The 16,721-nt window shown below is 38.8% G+C and overlaps 1 protein-coding gene across 2 annotated transcripts; it reads left to right on the forward strand.

Annotated features, from left to right (window-relative positions):
- The first annotated feature begins 634 nt into the window (after positions 1-634).
- Positions 635-14,968, forward strand: traf2b (Tnf receptor-associated factor 2b). 2 transcript variants are annotated; one of them, XM_073477437.1, is made up of 11 exons: positions 635-795; positions 5,694-5,896; positions 7,384-7,462; positions 7,684-7,782; positions 9,865-10,026; positions 10,116-10,190; positions 10,701-10,775; positions 11,271-11,498; positions 11,596-11,899; positions 12,602-12,750; positions 12,849-14,968. In XM_073477437.1, exons 2-11 carry the CDS (start codon positions 5,721-5,723, stop codon positions 13,065-13,067), a joined length of 1,566 nt encoding a protein of 521 aa, XP_073333538.1. In that variant the 5' UTR covers positions 635-795; positions 5,694-5,720; the 3' UTR covers positions 13,068-14,968. The 2 variants fall into 2 exon arrangements, with proteins under 2 accessions (XP_073333538.1, XP_073333539.1); XM_073477438.1 differs by lacking the exon at positions 635-795 and adding an exon at positions 863-1,204.
- Positions 14,969-16,721: the final 1,753 nt, after the last annotated feature.

A 16,721-nucleotide genomic window follows, 5' to 3' on the forward strand; every position in this document is an offset into this window, starting at 1 on the left:
AACAACTGGGTATGAGAGCATCAAAAATAGACGTCCTTTTGTTTTAACACCACTTTTACAGATGACACCAAAATTCACTGAGAGGATAGAAGTCGTTCATTACTTTGTAGTGAATTTATTTTGTTTTAGTTGGAACTGGGCATTTGAAGAACTTTGTTCTCAATTTGGATGGTTTTGTTGGTTTGCCACTGACAGACAACCCTAAAGACTACAATAATAAAATGCAGAAGTCTATACTATACTATATATATATATACAGTATATACTATACTTCTAAATATTGCTGTATCCTGGTGTGTTCACGTAACGTTATAATAAAGTAATTGTTCTACACATTCATAATAAGTTCTACAATGTTGCGTACGTATGGCAATGAATTGTGGGTAATTTAATCAGTGAAGTCCGGTGAAGTCTGCGGAGATCCCAGAAGTCTGCAGAGGGTCCGCTTGAAGGGCCTTGAGGACCAAGGACGTTAGTTTGTGCACTGGATGAAATGTGAGTCTGGACTCGCGGACTTCCTGCGAACGCACCCGCGTTCAAAGTCCGGACATTTGGATGCAGCATTGCTTTCCTCTCTGGCGTCGCCCGGGCAGGGAAGCGGGGTTTCTGGATCACAGAATGTACTGTAGAGATAAAGTGACTCCGCTCGCCCCAGATGCCTTAAAAAAAGAAAGGGTCATGGCAACAAAATTGTAAACACAGCTAGCGTTAAAGGTTGAAGTGCCCTTCTCATGCGATAGCGGACAAACAGAACCGGTTTCTGTCCGTCGTCAGTGGCACAATCAAGACAACAAGGTTAGTTGGCTGAGCTGGTGTTGCTGTTTACCAGATGACAACCTTAGCAGTTAGCTAACCGAGATGTTAAATCGCTAAACTCGTAGTAATACGTCTGTCAAACACTGTCCAACTAGCTGCCTAAAGTTGCGTAGCTATCAAAAAGTAACGTTTAAGTGTCACTAACTTCTTGTTTTTAGCCGATAACGCAAATGTTAACGGATGTAAAAATTGCCACTGCAGAAGTTATTCGACTGTAACCTAACCACGACGCTTCTGAGTCAGACAACGAACTAGTCATTTGCCTGCAGCCTGTTTTTATAGCCTCAGTGTCTCAGTGTCGACGTGTTTTGAGGGCGTGCACCAGAGTTGATATACCGGGGTAGATGTAGTCTGCGAGTATAATTTGGAAAGGCAGTTTGGAAACTAGGTAAGTGACGAGTTTGGTTTTGTTTCAGTACTTTGTCACAGGGTGGTTCAACGTATAGGAACTCCTGGTTGATAGCAAATTGGGTAATACCTGAAGTGGTGACCAAAACATGGCGAAGGGAGAGAGGAGCATGTTTCTCTGACTACTACTAGCTTTCACAAGCAGCCAGGGGCATTTGTTTGAGACTAAAAGTAATTTAATGTGGAGACTGAAGGGATAGTTTGGTTGTACTTGGTGTTATTTTTATTTCACAGGCATGATTGTACACTTTCCACTACTTGGATACAGTTCAGTAACCTTGGTCTTGTGTCACAGCTCAGTCTGCAGAGTTTAACCATGTTTGTGCTGAGTGTATGGCTGCTCTCATGCTACTTCTCGTTTATCATATATAATCCAGGTCTGTCTGTGTGGTGAATGACTTAGAAAACCAGCATATGGTTGCCTGACTTAATGAGTGTTTGCACTGGATTTGTAAGTGCCTCTCTCTCAAGGTTTCCATGAACACACAATCTAAACACCAGCTTGGGTGTACTATTGTACTCATTAAGGCATGGTTCATTGTTCACTACACAGTTTTTTTTTATGTGTTAAATGACGGAGTGAATAATACATGTGTGCTGTTCCCTTTGAAATGATTGTGCAATATCAAGTTTACTACACGCATTTCGAGAAATATTAGTCATCGTTCCATTTAAATGTGACCATCTGTCAGATAGCATTCTGAGAATTTCAATTTTTCAGAATAAGACGCTGTGGCTTTGGAGTGATAAATAGCACAGGGTTTTTCTCAGAAATTAAATACGACATTTCCCGCCTTCAACTTAGGGTTCTCCTTGTGGTTGAAGTGTTATCAGGGGTGGAACAAGACAACTAAATGATAACTAGTAGTAATTCTAGAAAATTCACTGTTAAATAACCAATATTGCTGTTTCACTCCCTGTGTGATGGGACTGAAGTTTTAAGATTTGGAAACATATTATTTTTAATTTGAATATTGTCAAATAAACTCATACCAAAATGATGTATAACCATTATATATTCAGTAATAGTTAAAAGTTTGTCAAATTATGTTTCAAACAGTTAAAATGCTTTGTATTGTCATATTAAAAGTTTGATTTAGATGAAAACTATATCTTACAGTGAGTATGACTGGTACTGGTAAAAATATAAATATAGAGTTCATAGCTTGAATGGTAACTGTCCTGATGGATGCTTACACATTACTGGTCATATGCTCACTTGTGATAATTTGGGTCTCATGATGAGCATGATAACTTTTCTCATGTGCTGGGGCGGTTGGTCTTCTGATCGCTGTGCAACAGTTTTTTTGGTCTTCTGATCTAAAAAAAAAATCATCATAACTCATCCTGTGAAGATCATGAGATGTCAAGGTACTCGTGTTTATGTAGGTTTCATTTTTGAAGTGAGTTTTGAGGGGGCACAGTAACCTTTCAGTGCTAGTTGAGTTTTGACCCAGCCACTTTAATTCTCACTTCCAGTGTGGAAGTTTGAACAGATTTCCTTTGTGTGAGATGTGGCTTGAATGGGGGTATGTTAAAAGAGGATGCAGATATTTCCTGCTTTTAAGCCACGTCAACAAAGTCCACTTAAATCTCAGGATCAGCATATTCACAGTGGGAATTCCTTTCTCAGCCATTTTCCAAACTGTTGCATGACAGTCTTTAAAGACTGTGTTTTATAACCAAACAGTGTGGGTTGAAAATGGTATTTATCTCCACCTAGTGTAAATAGGTAGTTTTTTCACCCGTATCTCATATTTTGAAGAGACTGAGCTGGAACCTTTGTTGTCTACTTTGTGTGGCATTTCAATTGACATTGACATGAGTTAATTTTGATATTAATGGAGTTGTTTTTTTGAAAAATGTGTTGTCTTCTTTGCTTTCAAGCAGTTGGATAGGTGGGGACAGCACTGCTTAAAGCTATTTGGCTTTTGTACTTTGTGCAGGGTTTAAACCGGATGAACTACATGCCTATTATCATGCAACCTTTAGCCAACTGCACACAAGCAGAAAAATTTCAAAGGTTATTATATTCCTGTTATGACATGCAAAGCTACAGTCTGTTCATATTCTTTGCAGAGCTCCCTGAGACAATTGCATTAACTATATGTTGATACACAGTACTTGCATGCACACACATACTGTAGTATACCAAGTTTTGCAGCTGTGTGTGCAAGTAAACCTGTCATGCACTGTGGCAGACTACGACAGCTGCCTGCATATTTACTGATGAGTATTTGCTGTGGGTGTGTTGGAATATGTCAGTATATATGATGACATCTCATATGGGAAAAACACTCCCCACTCATTTTCCCATAAGGGATTTTTCAATACTAAATCATTCAACAGATCAAATATTTATAGAGCAGGCGTTTCTGAAAGGAAGTATTTTTTTGTAAAGGTGTGGAGAGGAAGAAATGTAGTTCATGAAAACAGGCATTTAGTCAATTTGGAAAATTTGATCAACATAATCTGATGAACACTTACTGGCATTGTTTGTGAGTAGGAAGCAGATGAGACATATCCTGTTACAACAGTTGTGTTTCTCGTTGTTGATAAGGCGTAAACATGCACCACCAGCCAAGCACGCCTTAAAGGCACAGTACCCTCAAAGTCCTAAAAAATTTTTTTTACCTGTAGTGCTATTTATCTATTATCTGATTGTTTTGGTATGAGTAGCTGAGTTTTGGAAATATCAGCTGTAGAGATGTCTGCCCTATTTCAAATATAACTGGATGACACTCTGCTTGTGGTGCTCAGTGTGCCAAAAAATACATTTATTTACTCAAAATAATCCACAGACCTTGTTGTGTGCAGTTTCATGTAGGAACTATTGTATTTCAACCGAACTACACCCGGCAACCATACCACTGCGCAAAAGGAAGTGTGCTTCTACTCAAAGCTAGCTAACTAAGCTGAGAAGGGCGCCATCAAGGAATAATTTCTCCAAAAAAGAAAATTCAGACATGATCTACTCAACGCAATGTTCAACACAATTCTTGAGCTTTGCAGCAAAATGGCGTTGCAGCATTCTCCTAAACAACCGAAGTTGATGGGGACTTGTTTTAAAACATTAAAAAAAACAACCAAAACAAAAAATGGCTCCGTACAGCTCGTCCAGCCGGACAGAAGTTTCTTGAAGACGGTCTGCAGGTGGGGTTATTAGATGATGACTGAATTAAAATTTTTGGGTCATCTTATCCTTTAATGTTTACATCCTGCACTGTCATAAGCACAAGCCCATGATAGAAGAGAGAAGGCTGACATCTCAACAGCTGATATCTCAAAAACTCAGCAACTCACCCAAAACAATCTAGATGGATAAATAACACTACAGGTATGAGGAAAATATGCACTTTTTGGGGGGGGCTTGCTGAATTTTATGATTTATGCAGCAGATAACAGAGTTTACTTTTGCACTAGGTGTGTAAAACTTAAAGCTTTTTTTTTTTTTTTACAACAGAAGATGTGATGCCAGAGATCCTCCTTGCATTTGGCATTAATAACGGATAAACCGCAGACGCCTGGGATCTCATTTAATCTGTGCACCGATTTCAGTTACTTGCACTGAAGTAAAAAAAAAAAGATCAGCGACTGCTCACCATTATTTTGCCAAACTGTCATCCTTAATTCTTCCACTAGATGTTGCCAAAGAAGGAATATCAAAATGAAAAAACATAGCAGCTTTAAGTTGTCGCATTTTAAATTTCAGAGTGGAAGTGTTCAACAGGTGACAGGAAAAAATACTAAACCAGACTGGTCACAACTCTTCCCTTTTTTCGGGAATTAACACTTAAATGGAAATCCCGATAAGCATCAGTGGTTTTTATCTTTCATCTCTGACCTCCATGTTTACATTCTAGAGCATCTAATCAGACAAATCTGTCACGTCATCAATATTTATCTTCACCAGCATGTTTTGAAAGTAAAATAAAGATAAAGAATTCGCCCACATCTTCTGTGGTGTTCGTAGATAAGGCAGCGTGCCATCTGATCACGTGTATTTCAGTTGCAAACAGGTTCCAGTGTAGCCTCCAACGGTTTTACATCTTTTTGAATTTCATGCAAAACTTTGTTTTATCTGCATGTTGTGGTTTAATCATTGCAAATAATTTTAATGTGACTGGATCATTTGGCTGTGACATATGAAACATGTCTCGGGCTGTAGGCAGTTTCACAATGATGAATAAACCCTATAAACTCACAGGTCAGTTATTTGCTTAAGGGCTTGGCTGCTCATATTGCAGTTTCATTATAACCACTTTATTTCACATATGCCGACACCTTTAAATAGGTATAACTCTGACACACTGGTTATTACTTCTCGGTATGCCAGAGTTCATCTAGTAATTACACGTATGTGAGGGGAAACACAGAACATAGTGATTGGTATGCTGTCTGTTTTTATTGTCCACTTAACAAGTCATGTTTGGTTGTTAACAGCTGTTACGCTTGGTATTCATTTACAGGATATAGCACCAGATTGATGGAGAAGAATGGCCCGAATTTCGTTGGAGTGCGTCAACTCTTTACCAGGGATCCCCCTCAGTGTGCTGTCAGTACCCATGGAGAATAAATACAAATGTCAGCAGTGTCTCCAGGTCCTGAGGAAGCCTGTCCAGGCCCAGTGCGGCCACCGCTTCTGTGTTCACTGTTTCAAGCAGCTCACCAGGTAGACTGGAGGTCCTCAGACCACCCACAACCGTGTGAAATGCAACCCTACCCTTATCCCAATGCTTTGCCTCTTACTGGACATGTTTCTTACCTCTGCTCGCCTCTGGGGATGTTTTGCACCCAAGATCAATTACTTTATTCAGACTCATCCCTCACATGACTGAAGTCAGTGAATCACAAGGATCTGACCATGCTGACTCACTCTAAAGGTGTCCATTGTCTTCTTTGCCCTGTCAATGACTCACTGTTTTTTCTGTTCTTTCTTTATTTTTAAATGCATTGTGAATGCATTACAAATACATGGATGTATCACTTTATGTCTAATGATACTTTAACAGTATCATTAAAGCAACACTATGTAACTTTCTGGAGAAAGATAGATGATTGTTGAGTCTCATTCATTCCATCCATCCATCCGGGTTACGCCCTGTCACCAGTTCATCATAGGGCTGAGTCTCATCCCAGACTGTCAGACACCAACGCTTTGAGTTAATGGCTTGTGTCCGACGCCAAGCAAAAGCGTCAGTGTTTAACGACCTCAGAATAAGATTCAGCAGTCAACTATCTTTCTTCAGGATCACTTTAAAAGATACATAGTGTTGTTTTAAAGGTCCAGTGTGTAGAATTTAGGCGTATCTGCTGGCAGAAATGGAATATAATATTCCTAATTATGTCCTCCTTCATGTAAAATCACCTGAAACTAAGGAGAGTTGTGTTTTTGTCATGTTAGGGTGAGCTTTTTATCGACAGAAGTTCCACCATGATGCTACAGTAGCCCAGAATGGACAAACCAAACACTGGCTCTAGAGAGCCCCTTTCACGGCTTTAGGAGCCAGGGGGAGGGTGCGGCAAGGGGTATTTCAGTTGTTGTAATCTGCAACCTCACCACACGGTGCCACAAAATCCTACACACTGGACCTTTAAACATAAGGTGACAATACAGGGAGTTAAGACCTATCTGACATGTACCGAATGTGCTGGAGTCTCATTTTGCTGCAGCGGAGGAAATAAAACCACTTGTGAATTCGTGTTTGCATGTCACATGTACATGGTTGGAAACCACATGTGCTTGTGTCACGTGAAATGCAATTTCACACGTAGTTAAGTTTAACCTTTTTACAAAACCACATGTGAAGTAGGCGTTTTTAAAGGTCTAGTCCTGTGACCTGTTTGAAAACAACTACTGCCTTTACATGAAAGTTCATCATGTTATGCCGATATGTCACATCTACTTTCTGCTTGTGTTTGTGTGTGTTCACTGGCATAAGCTTTTTTCTTTTTCTGTTTTTCTCATGACACCTTAGCAAGGTTGCATATTGAAGTGTTTGTGTAGCGCTTACAAGCTTCTTTCACTGCTGTTGTATTGATGTAATGATTCATCTACTTGAGCTGTGATCCATACTGCTCAGCAGGAAATTGTTGCTGACTGTAAGCACCAATCAGCTTTTTTTTTACTACAAAGTAAAAACCTGTCTTGTTTGTCAGTTCTGGGCCAAAGCCATGTGAAGCCTGTCGCCAAGAGGAGATATATGAGGAACCCATTTCCATTCTAAATAGCAGTGAGGTAAGTTATGAAGTATTTCAGACAACATTGTTATTGTGTGAGACATTTTCCTTGTAATCTGTAAACTATTCCTCGCCCACACTTTGCTTCAAAGAAAAATAAATGACTACAGTCTGACGGGGGTTTCCTCCACCACAGACAAAGCAACCTGTTATGTCTGGTTGCTTTTATAATCATTGGTTTTTGAGCTCACTGAGCAGTTTTCATCGCTCCCTCGCCAGGTGTTTCCAGACAATGCTGCAGGTCGAGAAATAGCGAGTCTGCCTGCCAGGTGTTTGAACCAGGGTTGCAGCTGGACAGGCTCGATAAAAGAATATGAGGTGAGGTATAAAGTTCAACTTGTGTGGGTGTGCTTACTGCTTTTTGTCCTATAATAACCACACCCAAACCAATTCTGTCAGTATCTTTTAAAATCTCTCCAAGCCCTCAGTACCCACACAGAGTATCCCCTCAAATATCCTCCATTCCCAGGTCAATTTTTCCTCCCCTCAAGCATTCAGCCTACACTATTGCTGCACAATGTGCTCATATTGCACGCAGCAGAGTAGAAGAGAACAGGAAGTGAAACTTATGTGGCCTGGAAAGTCCCTGTCTTACCCGCCCAGATAAGAACAACAACTCAGCGGGGGAAGTACCAGGATATAAAAGGCCAGTGATTGGCTTGGCTGCTAGTGACTGAGTCGTTGACCCTTACATGATAATGAAACCGCTTTTTTAGATCAGATTACACCAGTTCACCAGGGAACTGCTGAATTAACGCTGGCTGTCAGAAATGAAGGAGAAACGGGTTTAAACAGTGACCCATTTTCTTCAGAAAGAGTAGTTGTGTAATCATGCATCAGCACCATCTGAATCATAATAATTGTTTGCGTTCTTGTGTTTGTATGAGCGTTATCTGTCTCCTAGTTTTGTTTCTACTGTAAATACCGCAGTGTGGGGAGAGTTTGTGTATTAAAGAAAATTCCTGATGCAAATTCTCTGCAAAGGATGTTTGTCGTGCTCTCTGTCTTTTTTAACCGCAAGTAGATCAGACAGCTAGACAGGAAATGCTAAGATGATGTGATGGCAGGAAATATTTTAAAAGGCGGATTATTTTGCATTTCTTGTAAGCGTGGCTCTGACTCGTTAGCTGACTGCTAAAACTTCCTCTTCTTCGGAAACTGTGCCGGCTTTCCACAATCGTGGGATCAAAGTCTGCTTTAGTTTTGTTGCAGCGCTCAAGTAATGATTACTATGTGATGTGATGCACCCACGACATGTTTGTGTGAACAGTTGTGGGCTGTTGTGTGAATAGAGCATTCGCTAGCCACACACACCCAAAACTAGTTCTTGCTAAGCTGGAAAAACCGACTAAATGCGACGTCTGTGTGGCGTCTATGTGCCGTGGAGAGGGCAGGGTTTTGGCTGTTAAGACGTGTCATATTTAATTGTTTATGCGCTTCGAGTTTTGCCGGTGAAGCATGTCTAGAAAGTGAACAGTCAAAGCGAAAAACAGGCTAGCCTACCTCGTGGTTCTGCTCTGTGGCTCCATGCTGCCTGCCGGTAGTCATGATGGAAGAGATTCACTTCCCGGTCAGTCGGCTCCGCCTCACACTCGAGCTCCACCCTTTCCGCTTCCCGGTATTTTTCCAAAATGATACATAATGCTTTTTTTAAAGATTAATATAACAGCATATATTGGAAAAAAACTTATTTCCCAGTATTGTATTGTTAGAGAAGAAGTTACTTCCACTTTCGTTTATTTCGGTGCTTCTGTTTTTTGTGCTTTTGTTTCCTCATCTCCCGATCACATCCTGTTTTTGTCGGGATTCCTTTTTGTATGTTTTGACGCCAGATGTTCCCTCTCAAGCTCTCTTCTTCTTTCACTCTTTGGTATATTATTTGTGCTTTAATGATCGTATAGTACAAATAATTAAATTGCAAGTCCCATTAATTAAAAAAAAATTATACTCACAACAGTGATTAAATAATCAGAGAATCATATGATTTATTATCACTTTCATCATAAAATAAGTGTACTTTTAATGCACAGGAGTTAAATCAGATAAATGGTTGTGTAAGAAAGAACAGCTTGTTTTTCCACATTTCAACTGTCAGTACATCCTGTCTCACATGTGAAGGTGTGTCTGGCAGTTACAACTTCCGAGCATAACATTTGATTTGACTGAGATAAACAAGGGCTTATCATTTTTTAATATAAAAACCACCAAAAGGTCTGAACATTTAATGTGACACATTTTTTAATCATCTACCATATAAACTACACCGTGCACGCACATGTGCTGTAAAACCATAAAACACAACTGTCGTTCTTATTATCTTAATAAAACAATAAACACAGGACACACCTGCTGTGAATGTTTGAACGTCAGAATAATAATAAATCTGTCCTCTGTTTTTAGGCTCAACATGAAGGTCGCTGTGAATTTGAACGGATACAGTGCGACGCCTGCCAAGCCATGATCCTCCTCACGGAGAAAGAAAGACATCATGAGAGAGAATGTGAAGCAAGAACGCTCAACTGTAAATACTGCAAAATGACCTTCAACTTTAAAGACATCAAGGTGAGGGAGACTATCTAGTGTAAGACATTTGTTGGTTGTGTCTGCATAAATTGACCCAAAATAACACTCTCCTTCATGATGTGCTTTAGGCCCATGATGAGATCTGTCTGAAGTTTCCTTTACAATGCAAGGACTGTGGCAAGAAGAAAATCCCAAGAGAAAAGGTTCGAGCTGTGCCTCAAATTACCCTTTAATTTTCCATATTCATAGCCATGTGGAGTTAAGTGGTTTTAAATTACTTGGTATGGTAATGCTTAACAGTATCCTCTCTGAACAAAGGCTCTTACATGTTTTACCCCTGTCTACAAAGGGACTATCTTTATACTGTGCCAAAGCATAGAATATTCACAGAATAGGCTAATGCTACATATAGCAACACCAGAATGGTATGAAATACATGCAAAATGCTAAAAATTATACAAATAAAAAAACAATTTAAATGAATAATAAATATAAATAAATGTACCATTAAACCAGATGGCTGTCAGTTCCAGGAATTGATCATCTGAAAAGTGAAAGGCTTTGAACGGTTTTAGGAAACGGTGCCTGAGAATTCCCTTTGCAACCACAGTTTCTGTCTGACTGAACAACCAGTACTTAACTTTCACTTCTGTTTGAGTTTATCTAACCGTTTGGAGATGGGCTACTAACTCTTAACTCTTTTCATCCTTCAGTACAATGACCACAGCAGGTCCTGCGCCAAGTCCAAGAGTGCCTGTCCATTCAGTGAAGTGGGCTGTAAATCAGTGGTACGTACGGTAACCTAATCAAACATAACGCTTTCATTGTGTTATTCTGTGTTGAAGTGGGTCGACAAACCCTACCCGTCTTGTTCTCAAGGTATTTCAAAGGAAGTTTGGCATTTCAGAAAATACACATATTTGATGTCTGGCTGAGAGTTAGACAAGTAGATTGATACCACACTCATCTGTACAGAAAATATGCAGCTGCAGCTAAATTAGCTTAGCTTAGCATAAGCATCATTTACAGGTTCTGTAAAACCAGAGCTTGTCATGTTTGAATATGAGAGACTTCTCAGACTGCTGTTTTCGCCTCAGCTCTTCTCATTGGTGTAAGGAGGTGGGGCTCAGTCAGAAAAAAATGTTCCTGTCACATGCTCCTGTGCACCAATCAGGATTTAGCATCATTTGAATGCTTGAAATCTGATGACAGTTGAGGTTTGAAAGTTTTCTGTTCGGCCCTGATTACAGCAGTGGCAAAATGAGCTCTGTTGTGTTTCTCAGATAGAAAACGGGAAGCTCAGCGACCATGAGCACAGCAGCACCATGGAGCACTTGCGTCTGCTGCTGCCCATGGTGCTGTCCATGGCTCGGATTCGTGCTGATGCTCCTGGTGCCGGGGAGTGGCAGGAGGACTCCGGTCTGGGCCTGTACAGGGCTCCTGAGGAGGGAGTCAATATGGCCGCTGCTGGAGCTGCAGCCTCTGCACAGCCTGTGGACTTGGAAAAAAAGGTGCGTCTCAAATTGATTGAATGCTCTTTAATAACCACTAATGTTTTATCAGTTTTAAATTGACAATCTAAATGTATTTGCTGTTGTTTTTGGACAGGTCAGCGCTTTAGAAAACATCGTCTGTGTCCTGAACCGAGAGGTGGAGCGCAGTTCTGTTACACTGGAGGCTTTCTCACATCAACATCGTTTAGACCAGGAAAAAATTGAAAATCTCTCCAATAAAGTGCGTCAGCTGGAGCGGACGATCACAATGAGAGACTTGCAACTGTCTGAAACCGAACAGCTGGTGCAAGAGCTCCAGTTCTGCACCTACGATGGGATATTTGTCTGGAAAATCTCTGACTTCTCTCGTCGCAGACAGGACGCCTTGGCCAATCGAACACCTGCAATGTTCTCTCCAGGTGAGATGAAGGACTTCAAGGATAAGGTGAAGTTTCGTAGTCCACCAAACATTTCTGGAGCTTCACAGCAAAACAGTTTTGCAGCATTCTCCTAAACAACTGGAGTAGATGGGGAATTGTTTTAAAAATGGAAAAAAAAAAAAAAAAAACACCAAAATAAAAAATCCAACTGCTCCGTAAAGCTTGTCCGGTGTAATCAAAGTTTATTAAATCCCCGAGACCCCAAAAGAATTTAAAGACATTGTTTACATGCTCAACTAACAGTTGAACTCGTTGTGCACCCACTTGGACTTGGATTATGCCGGATGAGCTGAGTTACCATCTTCTTAAATTGTCTAGGAGAATGCTGCAGTGCTGCTTTGCTCTCCGGCTCCAGAAATGTTTTGTGGACTACAAAACTTCCCCTGATTTTCCATCGACATATAGATGAATAGATAATGATTGAATTTTCATTTTTAGTTGAACTGTTCATTTAATCGCCAACAATCATACATTTCAAGTCCTCTGCATCGTAATGAAGAGTTATTTTTGAGTGAGCTGAGATCATGTGGTCTGGATGATCTTAGCTCTTGGCGAGCGGTCAAGGGAAATTCCACTTCACTACACCCTTGTTGTCCTTCAGGGAGTTTACATGTCACGCCCATGACACATGATGTTTTTAGGCTCTATTTACATTCTTGCTTCTGTTTTTCTTCTTCACAGCATTTTACTCCAGCAAATATGGGTACAAAATGTGTCTGAGGCTGTATTTGAACGGCGATGGGACGGGGCGAGGAACACATCTCTCGCTGTTCTTCGTCGTCATGAGAGGAAAGTGCGATGCACTGCTCAAATGGCCATTCAGCCAGAAGGTAGGAAGGCTTCTAAGTGATCTTTGGACCCATTGTTAAATCGCAGTAATAAGGAGCACAAAACAAACTGGTGTCCCCTTCTATGTCTCTTCCTCCAGGTGACTCTGATGCTCTTGGATCAGAACAACAGAGAGCACATTATAGATGCTTTCCGCCCTGATGTCACCTCCACCTCCTTCCAGCAGCCGATCAGTGAGATGAACATTGCCAGCGGCTGCCCGCTCTTCTGTCCGCTGGCTAAACTGGCTGGCAAGAGCCCATATCTGAGAGATGATACAATTTTCATCAAAGCCATTGTAGATCTCACAGGCTTATAGGGTGTGTCTGTGGAAGTTGCACCAAAGCAAGGAAACTTAGAATATTATATTATTATTACTACTATTATGATTATTATTATTATAAGTTAATATTATATGTATGATTATATCATACATTAAGAATGTCATCAAGATTTTTTTCTTGAGAGGGTCACATTAGGACCGATATACAAGGGTGTGTAAAATAACAACCATGGTGGTGGATCTATAATGGATATAATCCATCTTTACTGAATAAATTAATCTGACTTAAAAGAGCCGAAGGACAGAGTTTAGTAGAGCCCGACCAATACTGGATTTTTGGGGCCGATGTCGATACTGATATTGTGGGGCAACAAAATTCAGATATTGATATATCAGCCGATATTCTCCTATACAAAGAATATATACATAAACACACATTTTTGTGCCTCTGCACCGGAGATAGCTGTGGCCATGGCACAAACATCTACTTGGATGCGAGGATGGGTTAGGGGTCAAAGGTCACTGTGACCTCACAAAACACATTTTTGTTGACAACAAACATTTATCCTTTTTTTACATTTTATATCCAAAAGGTCAAAGGTCAATTTTGGTGACATCATATTGTTCCACAAAAAATGATCTGGCCATTATTAAACACCACAGCTCAGGAACAGCAACTTGTGTTGCACGGAGGCGATAATTCTAGTTTGACAGACGATCCTTCAAATGTGGTTATCGAACACTTTTGACAAAAATAAAGGCAAAATATTTTTTACAGTTAAACAAACTCTTTTGTCGAAAAATGACAACAGAGAATTGAAACAGTAAAATTCAAACATCTTTTTCTGCATCATGCATTCAGTTTTCATATCAGCACATATTTGACAGCACATATGCCGATACAGGTATATCTGATATCGGTCAACTTATTTATCGGTCTGGCTCTAAAGTTCTAGACATTGCTGTTATTTTCTTAATGTCTTGTATATTTAAGATGTGTGACGGCGCCAAGATCACATACAGAAATATAAAGCTGTCAGCAGGAGTTCAGGAAAATAAGAGCTGCTGGGTTAAATACCTGTCTCGTGATAAAAGAAGTCTTCAATCGTCTGTCATCCTAATGTGACCCTCTTGGCGTTCAAATGAAACATTATTACATATAAATAAATCCTATAACAATTATTATTAAATATAAGTATATACTATAATATATCTCTAATACTCCAGAGTCAGCTTTGCATTGTGTTGTCAAACAGTAGAAACATGTCATCAACAACAGTGCTTTTATTCAAACGTAGATGAAGCAGGCCACTTTTTAAAATGTGGAGTCTCATAGTGTAACACGCAACATATTTTTGCATAAACTGTATGAGTCATTTTTTTGCTAAATGAGTAAGTTAGTATATAAGAGAATGAGACTGCTTTAAAAAGAAAAAACGCCTTACATAGACCGCCAATACAAGACTGGAGTTGAATTTATAGCAAAGAGTAGCTATTTACTATTGTACCATACTTCCTGCTTCCTGCTGTGATGTATTAAGTAATTTAGAATGAATAAAGTAAATACTGATATTCACTCTATATTATATCCACTTTCCTCTCGTATATTCATTATATATATTATTTACAGTATAATTTTGACTAATAGTACTTCATAATTGCTTAAAGTATTTTTAAATCTTGAGGTAAATGTGTGATTGCTATTTTAATTTCTTTACTATTATGAATTTTTGGGGGTATGAAGTAATTTATTGTGTTTACTCCACCTTTTATGAGCTACAACATTACATTTTTTTATACATTAATAATTCAATCCTTTGAGTTTATTCAATCAGTTTTAGTTTTGATCAAACATACTGTGCGTTTCAGGAAAATCTGGATTAACTTCTGTGCATTTTCAACATAATTCTAATAAAAATTGTAGCATGTTTCATGAACTTTCCACTCGTTGTTGCTTTCCTCTATATGCAGATCATTCTGCATGTGTTGCCATGTTCACATCTATGTCAGAACATACAGTGTGTCCATCATGAAAGAATACATACACCATTACACAGGTTTTCATACAGTTATGTCTTTTTTTCAAGCACAATCCTAAAAATGTCCTTGTTCTGTCTTCTCCGTTGTAGGGAATCGCTGCTTCATTTTGTCTAATGTGATAGAAAACTGAAAATCTTTGGGGGTTTTCCAGTGTCGTGCGTACAAAGCGATACATTTTTAGAAGTCACTTTGAAATCAAACAGGAAAATAATCAACAGATTAATCGATAATGAAAATCATCATTAGATGCAGCCCTGCAAGAGAAAATGAACCCACTTTTGAAAAATGCAACACCTATTTGTTTCATCTTGTACCTATAGCCAACAACCACAATTGCTCTAGCACAGCTTAGATTAAAGCAACATTATGTAACTTTCTTACCTTAAAATAACGGCTTCAAATCATTGTGATGGTACAGTGTCTTGTAATTGGGTGAACAGTGTTTCTGTCTCAGCCACTCTGCCCCCCATCACTTGTTTCTTCACTGTGTAACTTCAGTGAGAGGGTAGGATCACAGCGTTACATACATGTTTACTTCAAGATACATGTTTTCAACACATAAGATTGTTATGACGTCATGAGTTTTGTTTACAGTTAGCACCTACATTACATCTGACAAATAGTCACAGACCTGGGATCTGTATTTACGACAGTGGTGTTGCCAAAATGCCAATTTCTACATAATGTTGCTTTAAGATTATTGTTCAAATGAGCTACAGTTCACTCTGTTGATATTTATCTTATGACAGGAACATCAATGTGAAAATTTTCCCCTGTGGTTTAATGATCTGTGATAAGTTTTGGTGCTTTCTTCTTCAGGGTAATGTGAGGTGACTGTAACAACTTTGTTTATCGACCATCTGCTGCAACAGTAGCTGTTGCAATATCTGCAAGATGTGACGAAAACAACAACCACATATAACCACTTGTGTGACTAAATGGATTTTTGTGCTGCTTGTTAACCCGGTTATTGTTTTGCTGCTAGCACAAATAGAGTCAGAATGTACTGTGTCCCAAAACATCATATTAAATATCTATCTATCTATCTATCTATCTATCTATATCTATATATATGTATATGCATATATACATATACATATGTACATATATATATATATATATATATATATATATATATATATATATATATATACATATATATATATATATATGTATATATATATATATATATATATATATATATATATATATATATATATATATATATATATATATATATATATATATATAGATATATATATATAGATATATATATATACATATATATATATATATATATATATATACATATATATAAAGGGACCATATATAATATAAAATGGGGAACTCCTCTGATTTTACATTTGAATATCAGTCTAGTTATGACGAGTAACTACTAAGAATTTAGTGTCTTCTGTGGTTCTGGAGGGAGTTTTACCAAGTCTAAGAAAACTTCATTCGCTTGGAGATATTTCAACAGAAAGTCTGCGGCACAAACCGCACAGACCAAACAGACAAAACAACTTGCGTAACTAAATGGATCAGTTATTGTTTTCTAAGAAAACTTGCCTCATTAGCTTGAATACTTCACATTTCAACAGAAAGTCTGTGGTAAAACTGAATAAAAAAAAGTACCCAAAAGTCAGACTT

This window comes from Pagrus major, chromosome 12 (assembly GCF_040436345.1).
Source record: "Pagrus major chromosome 12, Pma_NU_1.0".
In the NCBI taxonomy this organism is placed as follows: Eukaryota; Metazoa; Chordata; class Actinopteri; order Spariformes; family Sparidae; genus Pagrus; species Pagrus major.

Excerpts from the sequence above, each read along its gene's own strand:
- traf2b (XM_073477437.1), top strand. The coding sequence starts at position 5,721 with ATGGCCCGAATTTCGTTGGAGTGCGTCAACTCTTTACCAGGGATCCCC. Across the intron at positions 7,783-9,864 it reads GCTCGATAAAAGAATATGAG|GCTCAACATGAAGGTCGCTG; the intron begins GTGAGGTATAAA and ends CTCTGTTTTTAG. Across the intron at positions 10,776-11,270 it reads AAGTGGGCTGTAAATCAGTG|ATAGAAAACGGGAAGCTCAG; the intron begins GTACGTACGGTA and ends TGTGTTTCTCAG.